This window comes from Sceloporus occidentalis, unplaced genomic scaffold (assembly GCF_023333645.1).
Source record: "Sceloporus occidentalis isolate IW3139 unplaced genomic scaffold, rSceOcc1.0.p SCAF_4, whole genome shotgun sequence".
Lineage (NCBI taxonomy): Eukaryota > Metazoa > Chordata > Lepidosauria > Squamata > Phrynosomatidae > Sceloporus > Sceloporus occidentalis.
Genome location: NW_028316984.1, coordinates 12,508,350 through 12,526,931, shown reverse-complemented (window position 1 = coordinate 12,526,931; position 18,582 = coordinate 12,508,350). Strand labels below are relative to the sequence as shown.

The 18,582-nt window shown below is 38.7% G+C and overlaps 1 protein-coding gene across 5 annotated transcripts in view; it reads left to right on the top strand.

The window, feature by feature from the left end:
- LOC149313515 (ADP-ribose glycohydrolase MACROD2-like) overlaps positions 1–18,582 on the top strand; it is a 1,160,252-nt gene that overhangs the window by 1,065,862 nt on the left and 75,808 nt on the right. For all 5 annotated transcript variants that reach the window (XM_089519240.1, XM_089519238.1, XM_089519239.1 and 2 more), the window contains 3 exons: positions 5,393–5,470; positions 5,975–6,049; positions 6,731–6,826. In XM_089519240.1, coding sequence (XP_089375366.1) covers positions 5,393–5,470; positions 5,975–6,049; positions 6,731–6,826 — 249 coding nt within the window. The remainder of the gene's footprint in view (positions 1–5,392; positions 5,471–5,974; positions 6,050–6,730; positions 6,827–18,582) is intronic.

Here is an 18,582-nt window from a genome sequence, read left to right as displayed (position 1 = left end):
CCAATCTGATCAGCTTTTGTCTGTGGAATGGTGAGGCGGCACCATTTGACACTGAGTCTGCAGATAGTACCAAAACTCCTTCTGTGGGTGTTACTTAGCGTAGCTCTTTTCTTTCTTTCTTTCTTTCTTTCTTTCTTTCTTTCTTTCTCTCTCTTAACATTAATTTGTTTTATTTCTTGAGCAAAGCTTTTATCTACCAATTGAGATTATGAATATGGATATATAAAAACAAACTGAAGTTGTGTATGAGGAACAATTGTCCCTTTCAGGGTTGCTCCAAGATGTTTCACTGCCTAAAGAAATTAGCACTCCCGTTCCATTCTATGCAAAAATTACTGAGTGGGATTTGGCCAGAGAATGATTGGATGGATGGATGGATGTCTGATTCATTTGGTCCCAAGTCTAAAGATTGTCCTCTGTTACCTGTAGTTATGAGTGTCTTCTGTTACCTGTAGTTTTAATTGAAACAGAGGACCAGTTATTTTTTAAAAAACAAAATTAACATTGCTCAATTCTGAGTGAAAATTTGTCTTGAGGGGAAAAAAAAGAGATGGAGTTGCTGGAAAATGCTACCAGAGGGGAAAGAGTTTGTTGTTGTTTTTTTAAAAAGATGATATAAAATGGAACCCCCACCCCCATATTAAAACACAATTTGGTTATTTAAAAATTCAAAGCAGAATAGTTGTATTCTAAATATTACTCGACATCCACAGTCAGTATCCTAAGTTCTACCTCATTGGCTTGTTGGTGTTGCTTTTTCCCTGTGAATAGCAGATTTCCATGCCTTATCACAAACTGCTTTTGAAGTTCAACATCATTTCAAAAAGAGGCTTGCCTGAGGCAGTGGGATGCAAAATGCTCTTTGCATGGATTTGTAGTGCAGCTTACTTGCTAATAATAAGGTTGGACTCAACAGAAATAAAAGATGCATTATGCCCAGTGTTGTTCATAAATGCTTAAGTTGCAAATTTATTCATGTTTTCCCAAGCACAAAGGTGTGTCTTGTGTGACCCCACCAGAAGTTGTTGAACTATAACTTCCAGCATCCCTCACCATTGGCTACACTGGCTAGGATGGCTGGGAATTGCAAAGAGTTGTACATTTCCCATCCCAGCCCTGGATGTCTAGTTTTTTCTTATTATTTTTGTTTTACTGTGGTTCAGATTCCCCATATCTTTTTGCTTGTCCTTTCCTGTGGTTTGGCTTACTTTAAGATTGTGGAGATTTGCACTGAAGGCTCCTTTCTGAAGTACACCTGCTCACTACTTGCAGCATGTTGTTAGAGTTGTTCAGACTGACTGGATGGCCTTTTGGCTTTTTCTGCTTCTATGATTTTAATTCCAAAATCTCCCTAAATGTTATTTTGCTAGCTATTGGCAGAAAAGCATTTTAATTTTTTCTTTAAAAAAAAATAAGATTAATAAAATTCAGTGGATTAGTTTGAGAAGCTTTACCATAGATAATTTGAAAAATGTGTATAGGTGTAGCTCTACTTCAAAAGTTGACTTTGTCAACTTATTGCAATTTCCATCAAGAAGCTGTAGAGGTAATTAAATATTTGCCTTGGGGAATTATTTGCAGTTAATTAAAATCACAAACTTTCAATGCATACCTGCTTTACAGATTATTAAATTTGGATCAGATGTTAACTACCCAGGTTTCTCGTATATCCCACAAAGATGGTTTTTGGCAGGCTTAGCAAGCTGGTGCTTCCATGGTATTCTTTGGCCCATTGCCCACTGTTAGATAAAATTGTATAAAATACAAGTTTATGGAAAGTGACACTTCAGGCTTTAGTAGAGGTATGTACATATTGGTATAGAAGAGCCTTCCCCACCCTGGCAGCCTCCAGATGTGTTAAACTTCAACTTCCATAACTAACATAGTTAACAGATATTCTTTCTATACAGAGTAACCCTCAACTTTTTAGTCCAGGTGGACTTTCTGCAATTGACTGGCTTCTGGGATAAGGGGCTTTTGAGGGATTAGTGCTGATCTTTTTAAAAAAAAATTAATGAGTTTTAACATTTTTTTGGGGGGGGGGAACAATATGCTTTAATAATAATATTTCTCTAATTGTGTTTTAACACAATTATTTTATTTTATGCCTGTTTTTAATCTTGTTGTGAGACACCATGGATGACAGTCTGGAGAGAAAATTGGGATAGATAGATAGAAAAATGAATGAACGAACAAATAATTCTGTTAGATTTTACCCTTACCTCACAAATTAATGTAATTTCATACCGCTTTGGGGTGTCACCCGGTGCTCTCTGCATCCACCGCACCATACTAGTGATGCCACTGAGACTTAGGTCTGTCATTACCTATATGTCCCCTCCACTCACCAGCTGACAGCATGTGCTCTGCTCCAGACACTGCTCCAAATACCCTGACTGCAGAAGCCAGGATATGTTGCCGAACTGTTGTTGCTGTATACATGGAAGTGAGGCTGCAACTGGAGGAGAGGGCTTGCTGACCCACACACAGCATACCCTTGCTGTCTAGGCAGACCTATTCTTGAAAGTAGGGTCTTTCAGAGGCTTGATAACCTCCTGTCCACTGATCAAAACTTTAGTGTAAAAAAAGGCTGGGAGAGAAAGGAAGCTAATTGCAGTTTTGCACAGATTCATCTAGCCAGTCCAACTGGTGCTTACTATCAAGTTGATAGCATTGGAATTTGTGATTTAAAAAATCTGGAATGAAAAGAGCCAGCATTTATAATGTCCAAGGAAGATCAAATCAAATTTAGGCCAAAATTAGTTAAGAAATCAAGGAAGTGATATACATTTATACATTGCAAAAGCTCCACACATTAAGAAAGAAAAAGAGACTGCACTATTGAGGGAGGATTTATAAACAAAAATTAAATTATTTAAAGGTGTTACCTTTAGAGCACAATAACTAGTGATGCTACTAGAGTTAGACCTCCATATTCATGGGGCATCCATTTGGGACCCCGCCCCATGGGTAGGAAAATCTGTACTTGCTCGTCCATTAAATGTTATGGCAGCGTAGCATGCATGTAACCGCTAGCACAGTCGTGTGCACGTGCCACCATTAACTAAAACAGGGGCTTGCCATCTGTGGCTGATTAAATCCACAAATGGCAAGTCCACTGATAAGGAGGGCAGTGGCAGTGGCATCATAATCATCATCATCATGATCATCATCGTATCCCGCCTTTTTACCAGACTGAGCCTCAAAGTGGCTTACAACAATTAAAAAACATTGTTAAACACACACACACACACACACACACAAAATACAATTATAAACATTTAAACAATAAGAAATAAACAAACCCAGGTTAAAAACATATATTAAAACACACATACGCGCGCGCACAGCAGCACATGAGCAATATCCAGCACATTGTGTAAGATGCTCCTTATATCATTACACATCTAATCCTGTTGAAATAAAAAAGTCTTTGCTTGTCTGCAAAAAGAAAGCAGGGAGGGTGCCAGTCTAACCTCTCTAGGAAGGGAGTTCCAGAGCCTTGGAGCAGCTATTAAAAAGCCTCTCTCCTGTTTTCTCATTAGATGTACCTGTGAGGGTGGTGGAAAGAAAGAAGGCCCTTCCTAGCAGATATAGTACAGGCTGGTTTGTAAGGGAGAATATGGTTCTTCAAATAACCTGGAGCTGAGCGTGGGTCTGATGCTTACTTGGAAAGAATTTCAATAAATAAATAAATAAATATTAAGGAGCTGTACAATTGCAATGTTGGACTACAACACTGGAAAACCAGGGTTTCAATCCTCAGGCAGATTCTGTGCATGCCTCACTGGAACTGAGGTGGGCAACTGTAACCCTCCAGATGTTCATAGCTTACAACTCCCATTAGCCCCAGCCTACATAAGAAGCTAATGCTAAAGGATTTGTCCACCACCACTTTTCTAAACAATCTTACACTCTAATGATTTTTTGAAAGAATTTTACCTCCAAGTAAGCTTGTTCAGATTTCAAGACAGTTGAAGCCTAAACTCCTACATAGCATTAAATCTGCATTTGGAGGGTCTTGCTTCTGAGAAATTACACAGGGGGAGGCTAACTTCTATGTACTCAATGTAAGTATGCATGACAACCTGAAAGTAAACTTCACATATGTTCATTTTAGTTAGTTTACTCCCAGGAAACTTTCAGGGACTGGCAGCCAGTGGCTATGGTCATGGACCCCACTTTCAATATCATGGTTCTAAGGGATGTGCATGTGGATTAAATCCAGCAAGAACATAATATATCTCTGGCTCCTGGTACTGAGTTGGGACAAAGAGGTTGCCCTTGGCAGGACTCTTGCTTTTCACACATTGGTACATTTTAACAGATTGGGAGGTTTGGCTATGGTTTTATTTTTAAAGTTGGATCAGTTGCCTGTTTATAGTGCTTTATAAGCCAACCGTCTATCAAGTTTGATATGAATAGTTCATGTCCTTTATTGAGCCCTGGTTCTCCTCCCTTATATCCATCACTGAGGACATAACCCTGGGCAGGGATAACAAACTAGGCCTGATTTTCCAGATCTTGTCCTGCTTCATATTTTCTCTGGAAGAGTTTCTCAGTCTGAGGAGGACAGGGTGAACTCTTCCTTCTAAACGAGAAAGAGATGATGAGAGATGCATTTCAAAAGCATATAGATGCCCTTCTTGCCATCCTGAAACAAATTCTGCGAGAGGGTGGCATAAAGGTAGATGATAGTTTTTTGTCTGGGGGCAGCATGTGGTCCAAGCAGGAGCTGGCACGATGATATGAAAATACTTTCTCCAGCAAACTTCTGCAAGAAACGACCAGCAATTTTGCCAAAACTGAACAGTCTCTAATGTAATGCTTTCATGTTCTTCATATAAGTAAATATAAGTAAATTCATTTGGCAGAAACCAGCGCAGGGTGTTTGAAAAATTACTGAGAAAACAAAAAAGGGGTCTAACACTGTTCTCTGCTTTGGGAATTCTAGTCATTAGAGACAAGCCTATGGTTTTCTGCATTCTAGATCTTTTCTCTTGGCCATACTGAAGTGTGAGAAAGTGCTAGCAGAATGGGGCAGAATGTTACCAAGTCCTTATAATGTAGACAAATAAATGAATAACGTCAGAAAGAAACTCTGCTAGAACATGGCCACATAGCCCGAAAAACCCACAAACAACTATGGATGCCGGCCATGAAAGCCTTCGACCTTACAACTCAGATTGTATAACTTAAACTTTTTTTTATGAGTTGTTTTGGAAAATGCAAAAATTGTATTAACTGTAATTTAGCATGATATGTTTGTCTTTTATTTTTTGAAAGTATTTTTATGCACCTTTGGACCTACCAAAGGATCTATATAAAGCTTGGTTGTTGGAAAATCCACAGAGAATCCACATCAGCTTTATTTGTTTTATTTTTCTGTTAGAATCCTCTCAAGATTCCAAAGCTACACAAGAGCATAATCCGATGCCTCATGCAATCTGTGAACAAGATCAAGCTGACGGTATGTTTTCTATCAAAATTCTCTGTAGAATCCTAGTAATTAATCAGATGGGACCATAAGTTCTCTGAGTTATAAAAGTCAACTTTTTCATCACATGATAAGTCAACTTTTTCTTCACAAGCCTGAGGGAAACATCCATAAACTTCAGCAAATAGCTATTTGCAAACCATTCAATTTGAGCAGCATAATATCTAATGGAAGCAGGCCTTCTACTTCACTCACCATAAGAATATTGATCCAAAATCATAATGTCACCATATTGAGTCTTGCGATGATCGGTAGTTATAATTTTCTTTATTTTTCAACAGAATATGTTCCTATTAAAACTGGGGAAAAAAATACTTGAATGAAGAATTTTGCACTAGCTGATGGGAGAAAATCTGAGTTTCGCTTATACATGTTCTGTCGCTTCCTGTTGCCTATTTCCATGTGGATGATTGTTTTTAAAATTATGTGCACATGACTATCATATTGACAAAATTTCCCAATGTCTGATTTTAAAAGGGCTCGGGGATGATTCTAGAGAGGTGGAAATGAACACTCAGACGGAATCTGAAGTCTCCTGCATGGAAATAGAAGGTACTTTATGCCTATGATCAAAATAACGGGTAAATTGTACAAAGATAAATTGGACCAAAATATAGTTGTTTGGTTACTTTAATTATATCATTGTATATATACAATTGGGGAAGGGGTTGTATTCAGAATAGGAACAAAAAATCCTTGTAATATCCCAGATGACTTCCATTTCAAATAATAATCATAGTATCTCAAGTGATTCCCACTTTTGAAATGCACATCTTGAAAGTTATGCTTTGCTACTTGCTAAACATGTCAGTTTTCATCCTGTTTGGTGCTTCTCAACAATTTGGCTGTATCATATTGCTAGAAATCATGCTTGTTATTTAATTGTTTGCTTATTTTTTTCCCCTACTGGGATATTTATCACCCTACGTAAGTAGCAATCTTGAAGATATTATAAGGAGATGAAATTATATAGTGCAAACCTCAACATGTTGACTCGTATGTAAGCCCTAATGATTGCAAGTGGAACATTGTCACACGTAATTGTTTTTAGATAGCATGCTCACTTTTAGTGAGACCTACCATTTATGTTCAATCTTCTTTATGGAGGAGGGTGAAATACACAGAATGAGGACTAGATAATGAACCACTTTTAATAATCTCTCTTAATTTAACTAAAAGTAATCTATCTATATATCATGATGCATATTCTCTATAATGTTTATCCTTTTTCAGACACTTCGCTAACCCAGGAGGAGACCACAAAAGAAGGAGAACCACAGGCTCCCGAAGTAGCTACAACTAATCAAGAGAGCAAAAGTGAAGAGAAAGGTAAGGCAGTCTATAAATTACAATAAGGCAAGCAAACAGAGAAATAATATTTTAGCGGAGTACATGGCGAAGTCAGTGTTTCTCTTGAAAACTGAACTGATAAGAATGTTTTTGTATCTTTATCTTTACTGTTGACAAGTATGGGACAGCCAAAAATGATACAATTAAATGATTATTATTGGTATTGGTATTGATAATGGTATTACCATCATTATCATCTACTTAGAAATGCCCTTTCAGGGATGGGAATCATGTAGCCCTTCAGATGTTGTTATATTGCAATACCCAGCAACCCTAACCAGTCAATAGTGAGTAATGCTGGGAGTTGCAGTCCATCAGCATATCAAAGGCTGCATCTGGTGATGGTATCATATTTCCATAGGTAGTCATTTGGCTTGGCACCATACTGTATTATAATCAGAGTCTGAGGAAATTGCTTTTTTAGACCACTGCTCATATAAATCTACAGCAACTGTGCCCAGGTCCATCCTAGCTGTTTGCCTTGTGGCAATTGGAAAGACACCATACTGTCTGACTCCAGGTTGATTGTTCATGCTGGATGCAGGATTGGTCCAAACTAGCCAGATACTGGGATGAAGAGCTCCTTATGGACTGGCTTTTACAAATGAATATCACATTATTTGATATGTTACACTAAAGTTTAAAAGTATTCTTTAAGAACATCCTTGCAGATGTAATAAGGAAACCTATGTTTGTATTACTGCAGACAAGCAAGGGCTAATGCTTGAGAGCTAAATATCTAACTGGCCAATCTTCTCCAACCAGGTTTTCATTGAAAGAGACTCAACAGTAATTTCAATTTTCACATTATGCACGTGGCTGCCTTGTGCCCAGCCACCCGTTTGCATTAGGTGTTTGGCTTCATAATAGCATTTTGTAATGGTAATGCATAGCCAAGGCTTATAACAATAAGGCCTTCCTTTCTGAGAGGCAGAAATCAAATGGTTCAAAATTAAAACTTGGCCATGGTCTTTGTTTAAAATCCAGGTCAATGCTAACTACATCTTCCTAATTATGAACCTCTTTTGTCAGCTCCATTGACACTGATTTAATTGCAAACCCATGTTCGTAATATTGACACTTTTCTGCATTGGAAGCTTGGGTTAATAGCGCTTACACTCTTCATTGCTCATCTCCAGCTTCACAACATTTTCTTTAATTTTTTTCATTACAAATCCAAGTTGAGACTAATCACACTCTCTTTATTCTGCACTGTGTTAATGGTATCAACGTTGTGTTTCATTACTGACAGTGATAATAGAATTGATATAATCCTTCTTGCAAATCCAGGTAAATGCTGTTACTCTTCTTTGCAAATCTAGGTTAGAAAATGCAGGCTCATTTGAGTTGCAAATGCCAAAACCATTATGCTAATTTCCCCTGAACAGAAATTATTTACATTTTATTTTATGCCTCATCAGAAGCAAGTTGAACCAAATGTACTTTCATTATTTTGTACCTTTCCTTCTAATACTCTACTGTCCCCTACAGCTAGTAAATTCCATTTAACTCCCAGTGGGTACATTATATTTCACCATCTGCTTTACCTAGGATTCAAATATGGGGTATTAGGGAAGTTAATGTCAGAGGAGGTTTTTTCCTTGGCATTTTTCCTTTCTAAAAATAGGAGACTTCTACCATGAGGCACGCTAGTCCTCTGAGTCCTCTTTATCCGCAGCAACACAAATTCTGGTTTAGGCTGCTGCAGATAAAACAACACTGAGTCCTTGGCCAGGATGCCAAGCCTTCATCAAGGAAACCTATAGCCATTGCACTGAGTCAAGCAGCTTTTTCATTCCTAAAACAGCATATTTGTTGTAGGGCTGTAATCTGTGGGATTAACTACCTCCTGCCTGGATCTGAGACTGGACCACTGACAAAGAGTTTAGCTGAGGTGGAGTATCAAAAGGCACATACTGCTTCTGAGGGTACTGGGGGTTTGTTGTTGTTAGCTGCCATGACTTACGATGGCTCTATGAATGAAAGATCTCCAAGGCCTGTTACAGACTGCCAAAATAAAGCTGCTTCGGGTCTCTTTAGAGGTAGGCTATTTAAATGATGCATGCATTTTAAGAATCCAGAAGCTGCACCAAAGCGGCACTCCAGTGCTTAGGAATGGAGTGTGGCTTTGGCACAACCTCCGGACTCTTAGGACCCATGCATCATTTAAATAGCATACCTCCAAAGAGACCCAAAGCAGCTTTATTTTGGCAATCTGTAACAGGCCGTTACCCTATCATTTACAGCCCTGCTCAGGTCCTGCAGACTCAGGGCTGTGGCTTCTCTGATTGACCCTTTCCATCTAGAATGCAGTCTTCCTCTTTTCTTACTGCCTTCCTACTGTCAGGCATTTTTGTCTTTTCTAGTGAGTCATGTCTTTTCATGATGCAAAAGACAGTTGAGTTATCTGGCCTCTAGGGAGAATTCAGGTGTGATTTGTTCTGAGACCCATGACTTGATTCTCTTCTTTTAAACTTGCCTCACTGTTCAGCATTCACAGATATACATAGAAATGGGAAATATAATGCCATGGAGCATCTGAATTTAAGACTTTATCACATGGGGGGGAATCCAGGGAACATTGGGGGTTTAAGCAGTGATTATCCCATGAAAATTGCACAATCACAATTAAGATTTTCACACACATTGAGATTAAAGCACCATTATCCAGGAATAACCAGGGAATAACCAGCAACAAATTATTCATGGGATTTCTTCATGGATGATTTGTTGCTGGTTATTCCCTGGTTATTGTCAGGATAATGATGCTTTATTTGTGACGTCATGTGAAAATCTTAATTGCAATCGTGTGATTTTCATGGGATAATCACTGTTTAAACTCCCAATTTTCACTTATTTCCTTGTGTGATAAAGTCCTTAGTATTCAGTGACATAGCTTTACACTGTAGGATCTCTTCCAAGTCTTAGTGTTCTTCTGATTTCTTGACTGCAGTCTCCACTCTGAGTCTCTGACTAATGATTGAGCCAAGACATGGAAAATCTTGAACTATTTCAATGTCTTCATCATCTGCTTTAAAGTTATGTAAATCATTTGTGGTCAACTAGAGGTTAGTATCTTTTGGAGATCAGGTATATGAAATTAATGCAAAATATGCAGAACTGACTCGAAGTCAAAATGCACTGAAGTCAATGGAGATCTTTAACTCACTCAAGGGCTTTTCAGGATTGATCTGAAGAGTGAGTTCTTGGAATATAGCTCTTTGGCTTTTGTTCTTACCTAAGCATCCATTTGTTCCATTCCTTTGGGGAGATTTTTTAGTGGTGCTTTGGATCTGAACTAGGGCTCTTCCCAAGCTTTTTAAAAACTTGGGCAAGTATTCCTAAGGTGATCCTACAGTTCCAGGGGCAACTTTTCATCTTTCTTTCTTCAATTCTTATAGTATACAAATATGTCATTTCACTGATGGTACTATAGCGCTATAAGAAAATTGAGCAAGGGGAAGAGGGCAAAAGAGAAGGAGACTTTTCGTTACTATATGTTTCAGAATTTAAAAGGAACCTTCTTGAGAGTAAAATAAAATGTTGCATTTGGTGCAAGGCATTGTCAGAAAATAGACCAGGACAACAGAAACATTGTTTGGAGATATATATATATATCTGAAAGAGCCCCAAGTTTCACTCAGGAAATGAAAACCATTTCTATGTGAAGCTCTGTACTAGATTTGCATATTGGCATATTGATCCAAGTACTGATGTCTAAAGATCATGGCTGATCAGAGCAGTGCTGCAAAAGGATCCCTCATTCAGACCTTATCTTTTTCTAGTAGGTTTGGAAAAGACCCTGGAGAGTCACTTTAACTTGTCAAAGGTCCAAAACGCACTGCAGAAATAATCCAGTTTGAGACTGCTTTAATTGCCCTGGCTCAGTGCTAGGGGATTCTGGGAACTGTAGACTTGTGAGAGATTTAGCATTCTCTGTCAAGAGAGCTGTGGTAACATAAGAAACTAAAATTCCCAGAATTCCCAGTAACTGAGCCAGGGCAGTTCTTTGCTGTGAAAATTACTTGTCATGTGTGTTGGCTGATGGAATAAAAAATGCTGGTTGCTAGCTCGTAAATAAAGAGCAACAATACAATATTATACTTCTCAAACTACATTATTTCTGGAGTATGTTTTGGACCAAGATCTTTCAAACTATACACAGTTATAGCACTTTGAAGTTACCTTAACTGCCATCCCACCATCTTATTGAATCTTGGGATTTGCAGTTTCATAAAATAGTTAGAATTTTCAGCCAGAGAACTCTAGTGTCTCACCAAACTATGAATACCAGGATTCCATAGGATACAGCCATCACAATTAAAAGTGGTATCATAATGCTATGTGTGAAAGTTTTAGTTAAGTGGACCAGTGATCTATCTTGCTTCATGGCACCTTCCTGTGTTCAAATTCATCTGTTTGGAAGTATCCTTGAGATGATCTGTAAGTCACCCAATCAAATACCACAAGCTTCCTTCACATTTAGTAGAAAGAACGGATAAGAACAACTGCAGTATTTATACCCACTCTTTCAAGATCTCAAAAAGCTATGAATATTCAGCCCATTCTTTGCTCTCATAAGGTGGATGAAAATCTTGTACATCTTCCATTTCATCCCACCAGTACCTGAGGCTAAATATCTGACTGAAACATTTAATTAATATTTTAAAGGAATAATTTATTGTTACAAAGCCCTTTGCTGTGAAAATTACTTGTCATGTGTGTTGGCTGATGGAATAAAAAAAATGCTGGTTGCTAGCCAGTAAATAAAGAGCAACAATTTAATATTATACTTCTATATTTTATTTCCTCTTTACCTAAGATTCATAGATTGGTTTGGAGTGAAGGAAAGAGATAAATATTTTCACCCACATTCTTTGATAAGAATGAGCAAAATCTATTCCATTCTGAACTTCTAAAGTTTGTTTTTAATAAATGCAAACAAAGACTTTTACCATTCCATTTCTTTCAGATATTCATATACTATGCTATATAAACAGCCTTGAAAGTATTGAGCAGAATTCATTAAAAAAAATCAACTTGATATGCAATGATCAATACTAAGACAAAAAAAAATCTCACTAAATTAGGCACTAAACTCAGCACAAGCTTGATTAAACAGATGCACTTTTAAATAAGTCTTGAAATCCATTGGGGCATCTGAAACCCATCTGATATGGTTCCAGGGGAAGGCATTCAACAGTGTGCCACCGTTGAAAAAGACCCTCTAGCTGGTATATAGATATGTTTAGATACAGAGAAATAATACATATACAGTCGCCCCTCCTTTTTCATGGGGGATTCATTCCGGACCCCCATGTGAAAACAAAGTTTCACCTGTATTCAGGCCCCATTGGCTTGAATATAGGCACATGGCTGTGGGAGCATGCACATGCATGCCTCGAGCACCCCCTCCATTTGTCCCTTGTGCATAAGTGAGGGATGTGGGTTCCAAAACTGCGAGAACAGAGGGAGGATTGTAGATTGATATCTGATGTCCATAGATAAGTAGATTTGCAAATTTCAGTGAATGGGCAAGTTCATTTGGAAGAAGGTGACCCCTCATCTAAACTGGCCCCAAGTCATTGGGGGCCTTATAGTGTTTGCCAATAACATAAGCTTCAACCTGACTAAGTATTACAATGACAGCTAATACAGTTCTTTGAGCAAAGATGTAACACGATTGTTATAGTGAAAGAAAGATAGTTCCCCCATCTCCACTGTGGTAAAGTAAAAGTTCATATGAGCATTTAGAAGTACAGTTTAGGCAGGCAAGAAGGGGGGCTGGCCAAATTACCAGGGGAATGTGGACACAGCAAATTAGACGTTCTAGGCGTGAACATTTTCAGGGTCTCACTTGCAATGCTAGACGTTTGGGGACTGAAGGAAAATTTCATTTGGGAAGCCGAATTGTTATGTGGAAGAAATGCCTTCATTTTATCCCTCTTCCCATATCTATATTTCTGCTTTAGTCATGAGCAGGCGTGTCCCTCCACGATTCAGCTCTGGACTGCTGTGCCGGGAGGGGAAATTGAAACATTCATTCCATACATGTCTTTTTTGTTCTCTGCCCCTCCACCTGCACATGGACTAAAAATCCTTCCATTGTTGCCAAGGAGGTGTTCTTTGGCACCCAGACAGGACAAGCAAGAGCAGCTATTCAGGCCTTTCTGTGTACGCATAAAGTTTCTCTAAGTTTCATATTCCCCTATATTCCTTATTGTGCTTGAAGAATTTATCATGCCGCCATTATATGCTATCAATTTGTTCATAGTTAAAGTATGAAATTTATATATGACTTACTTGAACAGAACAGTGCACCATCTTGACATGTAGGATTTTGTCTACCATGTATGGAATTTTGTGGCTTCTATATTTACAAGATAAAAATCTAACCCAACTGTTATTTGTGATGATATTACAGTGGTTCCTCCACATTCGCTGGTTTTAGAGGTGAAGGACCCCCATGAATGTGGGGAAAATGCAAATAAAAAAACACTATTCTTTTTTACCTGAGAAAACACTTCTCTAGGGAGATTATCACATTAGCTTCGCTGCTGGGATAGACCTAGAATATAACTTTCTTCAGGCAGACCTTATTGCATTCACCTATCACCGGTCATATGCAACCTGGACTTCTCTGGGCCTGTCCCGCAACTTTTCAAGAATAGGAAAATCCCATTCTTGAAAAGCTGAAAGAGAGCCCAGATTACATATGGGCTGCATACTGGCTGGTGATGGGTGAATGTGATAAGATCAGCCTTAAGAAAGTTACGTCCTGAGTCTATCCCAGCAGTGAAGCTAATGTGATACTCTCCTAAGACTCTCCAGGTCCTCTACTTGCAACCCTATAGTCAACATCTCCCAGAAGTTGTTCATAGAATCATGCTAGAGGACCTACAAATGCCTAGAGAAATGTTTTCTCTAGGAACTTCCAGGTTCTCCAGCACAACTCTATGGTCAACTTCTGGCAGAGTTGCGCTGGTGGAGCTAGAGATTTCTAGAGAGAACATATTAATCAAAACCACAAATAATCAAATCCACAAAGCCAAAGCTGCAAATGTTGAGGACCAGCTGTATTTTTTTTCTGCCATGCAGTAAGACACTGTGTATTCTCCATTTTGGTTTGTGTGGCCTTCTTAAAAGTTAAGATAAATATCTAAACAGAATTAGTGGTATGAATGCCCATGAGATTGTTATGCTTCAGTGGTAAAGATGGACATATACGTTCAGTTCCCTATTCATCCTTCTCTGGAGGGGAAATGCTTTTAAAATCTCTCTGCACTGAAACTGTGAGTATTGTGGCATCTACTTCTCATCCAACCTGATACCAAAGGTTTGGTTTCTAGCTGTTTCTTGCTTGCTTGCTTTCTTCTCTTACTTCTTTTTCATTATTGTTTACTCAGATTTGTCACCCACGCTAATAATGGGAAATAACATTTTTACAAAATATGAAGTTATGAATTTTAATACTTGGATCTGATCATTAGTGCATATCTAAGAGTGCATCTATACTGTAGAAATAATGAGGTTTGACACCACTTTAACTGCCATGCAAGGCTCTATCTTACAAATCCTGGGATTTGTTGCTTTGTGAGGCACTGGCACCCTGGCAGAGAAGGCAAAAGACCTTGTAAAATTACAAACCCCAGGTTTCTGTAGGATGGAGCCACAGCACTTAAAGTGGTGTCAAACTGCATTATTTCGATAGTGTAGATGCCAACTCAGTGAAACTCTGTATCTTTCATCACTGATTAGAGAACAGCAAGAGAGCAAAGGAACAAGAGCTGAACTGCAGTCACATATTTTCAAAAAGATTATATTTGTAGTTGTGTGCCTTCAAATCAATGCTGATTTGCCATGGCCCTATCTATGTTTTTTGTGGCAAAATGTACTAAGCAGAGACTTATAATTGCCTTCCTTTGAGACTGAAGGAGTATAACTTGCCCAAAGTCACCCAGTGGGTTTCCACGCCAGTGTGGGGATTTAAACCCTGAGGTCCCAGAGTCCTTTCTAACACTCAAGCAGTTACACCAGACTGGCTCAAAAGAATATATGTTACCCTTCACTTGCAGGAGGTGGAGATGTCAGCTTCTGTTTTCCTCCTCCCTAGATATTACACCGATTCCCCATAGGTGGCCTTGTTAGCAATATGTATAAATGACAAGAACAGGAATGTATGGCTAGCTAGATATATAAAAAAAGAGGGTTACATTGGTTCTATGGGACAATTCCCTTCTATAAGACACTTCAGTGGATGAGAGTGAAATTTACAAGAGGTGTCAGTTCTGCTGAGTACATTGATTTTTGGTGTTGTTTTTTTTGGATAGTTCAGCAAGGACAGGCAGCAGCAGCAGCAGCCAGCTTTTCTGTCTGCAGTGCTCCTGTCACATGTTAAACAGTTTTGCTGAAGAAATCTTTCATGAATAGTGGTGTGTCAGGAAGTGGAGAGACCCATGTAATGCCACCTCAGCAAACTGGTTGTAGTATCAATATCAGAATCAATGACGCAAAACTGCTGTTTCATCTGCTGCAGAGGCAGCTATGTATTGTTTCTGGGTTAGAAAAATGTCCAGTAACTCGACAGAAGTTAGCACCAACTGGATTTGCACAGTAGCCGGGTGGTCGGGTTGCTGCATCTGTTCTTGACATAAGATGTAAGCCTGCAGGAAAGGATAATGCAATACATCTTTCTAAAACAGAAGGGAAGCTCGTTTTTGTTCAGGTCTCCCTTCCCCATCTCCAACACATTATATACACACACAGCCACTTTCCCTGTAAAGAGCAGGTGGTACAGTTTCAGTTTTGAATTTTAATTGTTCTCATTTCTTTCACTGGAAGGATTTAGCCTTTTATGTGCTTTACTAATAAAAATAGAAACAATAAAGGAACCTAAAGCTTTTCCATTTTGTCACAATCATTTAAGGACATCTGCTTTGATAACAGCAAACACAAAGGAACAGAAAACAAAAAAGGAACACACAGAAACAGGAGAAATAAAAACACTTTATCAATGACAGGAGCTAAGTCTTCGTTATATTTGACTGCCTTCTTCAAAAGCAGGGTTGAGTGGGAACACAGTAGCTATTTGTGCTCCTTAATATTGGCCCATTATTAACTACATCTTTTGACAATCTGACATTCCTAAAGCAACACAGTTTTAAGGATGCAGTTCAAGGCAACATTTTTGTCCATCACCAGTCAAACATTTGGCATTTATTCTTTTTAAAACAGCAAAAGGAATGAAAAGCTCAAAGCTGCATGTTGTAGTTTTAGCTAATGTTTTTATCTGAGATTAGGTAATGCTTTGTACTTGGGTGGTATGTTTTCTAAATAATTCAAATAATTGTAAAATAAAAAAGGCAGGGAAGATAGTATTTACTTAACAAAGAATTTAGAAGTGTCTTAAGTGCTGCTCCAAGATGTAAAAACAACATACACACCCTTGTCACTCTTTGCCTACAGGTTCACAATCCAATGGGAATCATGACAGCTTAAAGACCCTAAAGATCCCCTCTGCTCTTGACAGCTAAGCAGGGCAGCCCTGGATAGTTACTGGGTGGGAGATTGCTGCTGTATGCCTACGAAAAACCTATGAGGTCACCATAGGTTGACAGGTGACTTGAAGGCACATACAAACACACACACACGGGGGGGGGGGGAGAAAAAAGAAGTGGAGTGAAAGAAGAAAACCCAAAGCAGCAGCTCTTTCTCTGGCTCATGTGTGTGGTGAGCTTGGCCTCCCCTTGCTTTTCTTTTTTCCCCTTGGAGGCAGAAGATGCAACCTCCCCATTCTCAGTGATCTCCTGGCTGGAATATAGGTTCATATTTAAAACTGTGTGGAAGGGTAGCCAGCCTTGATTTCTCAACAGTCCTAATATAAAATATTCATATAAATATAAGTATAAATCAATAAAATATGAATAATAAATAATATATTGGTTTTTCCTTCCATTTTGAAAGTAGGTGTGGGCCCTGTGCTAATGACAGATATTGGAGCAAACATATGACTGAGTCCTGATACAAGTGTTTACCAATATTCATTCCAATATTTCAATGTTTAAAATTAAAATACCAAATCATCCTCCATCTAAATGGAATGAAAGGAGAGGCCTGTTTAGGAATAATCTCCCAGAATGATCTTTTTTTTACTCCGTTTTAAGCTTTATTGTTCTGAACTGCACGACCCAAAGGCTATTGAGAGCTATAGAAATAAAATCAAATGAGTCATATGGCATTGGGTCCCAGGACTGCCAAAGAAAGAACTTCACTTTTTCCTCTTCATCATAGCAGTAAGTTGGAAAACTGGTTGTGTAACAGTCTCATGAAACGACATCTCATCCTTTGTTTCCAATGTGAAAAGAAAAGTTGACACCTTGTTCGCAAAGAACTTTTTGTAAAATTTCAGCTTCCGTTCTGTGTAATTGGCTTGTGGTTTGTTTGTTTTCCCTTCCTTCATAGCTCTACCCATGATGCCCTTTTCCACATGCCACTCTGTTCCTTCTCGTTTTAATCTTGTTTGCACAGTCCTTAAGATGTGTAAAGGTTGTGTTGAGGTGACACAAAGCAAAAGCAATCTAGCCATGGAAGATTATTATAGGATCCAGCATCAATCAAAGCGAGGACGTTTTTGTATGAAAAGGAGATATGACAAGACCAGTTCTGTAAGGACATTAATCTTTCTGTTGACAGGAGGAAATCCTGTGCAAAGGAGTCCTTGATAATAACGTGACATAACTTCACCTGTCTCTTCAGAATATTACCCTCTTTCTCCTGTTTTTTATTATTATGATGATGTTAGCTTCATGCTATACAGACTGTCACTTGCATCACTCCAGTTCCTCGAGGCTTTGTGTTCTTTTAACACAGTGGGCAGCTGATCACCCAGTCATGCAGACGCCACCATCTGGAATAGTTTTTCTGCACTTAGCTGGCTCATAAAAGCTTCTTCTGAGCATAAGGAGAATTATGTGCCAGTCACTGGGGACCTGGCCTGCATGCAGGGATGAGATCCAAAATGTCTCTTTCCTAGTGTGATGATGCTTCTTTTGCCATGTTCCCTGCTACTTTTCACAGAAGTGCCTCAAAGCAGACACTTAGGGAGTGTTAAGACTTGGTTTTGGTAGAGTCTTGGCAGTGAAATCCATTTACATTTCAGTATTGTTTATGTCTTCCCTAAAGTTAAATCTCTTGTAAAGCAATTATACTCAGTTATGCATCTTTCTTTGGCAACACTGGGAGCAGCTTTCACATATGTCCTTGACAGGCAGTATTGATAAAGAACATGTTAACAATAACAGAACCTGCAGAAGAATGAACTAGTTCTCTTCTGGCTACCCATTTCCCTGGGAAAGTCTTCTCATGGAGAATAAAGCAGACAACAACTACAGGACAACAGCCATAATCCACAGTGTCCTCAGCGAATCAGCTTTAAATCAAATTATTATTATTATTATTATTATTATTATTATTATTATTACCAGCAGTAGTAGTAGAATCATAGAATCATAGAACTGGAAGAGACCACAAGGTCCAGCCCCCTGCTAGTCCAACCTCCTGCCATGCAGGAACTCTCAATCAAAGCTTACCTGACAGATGACCATCCAGCCTCTGTTTAAAGACCTCCAAAGAAGGAAACTCCACTACACTCCGAGGGAGTGTGTTCCACTGTCAAACAGCCCTTACTGTCAAGAAGTTCCTCCTAATGTTGAGGTGGAATTTCTTTTTCTATAGCT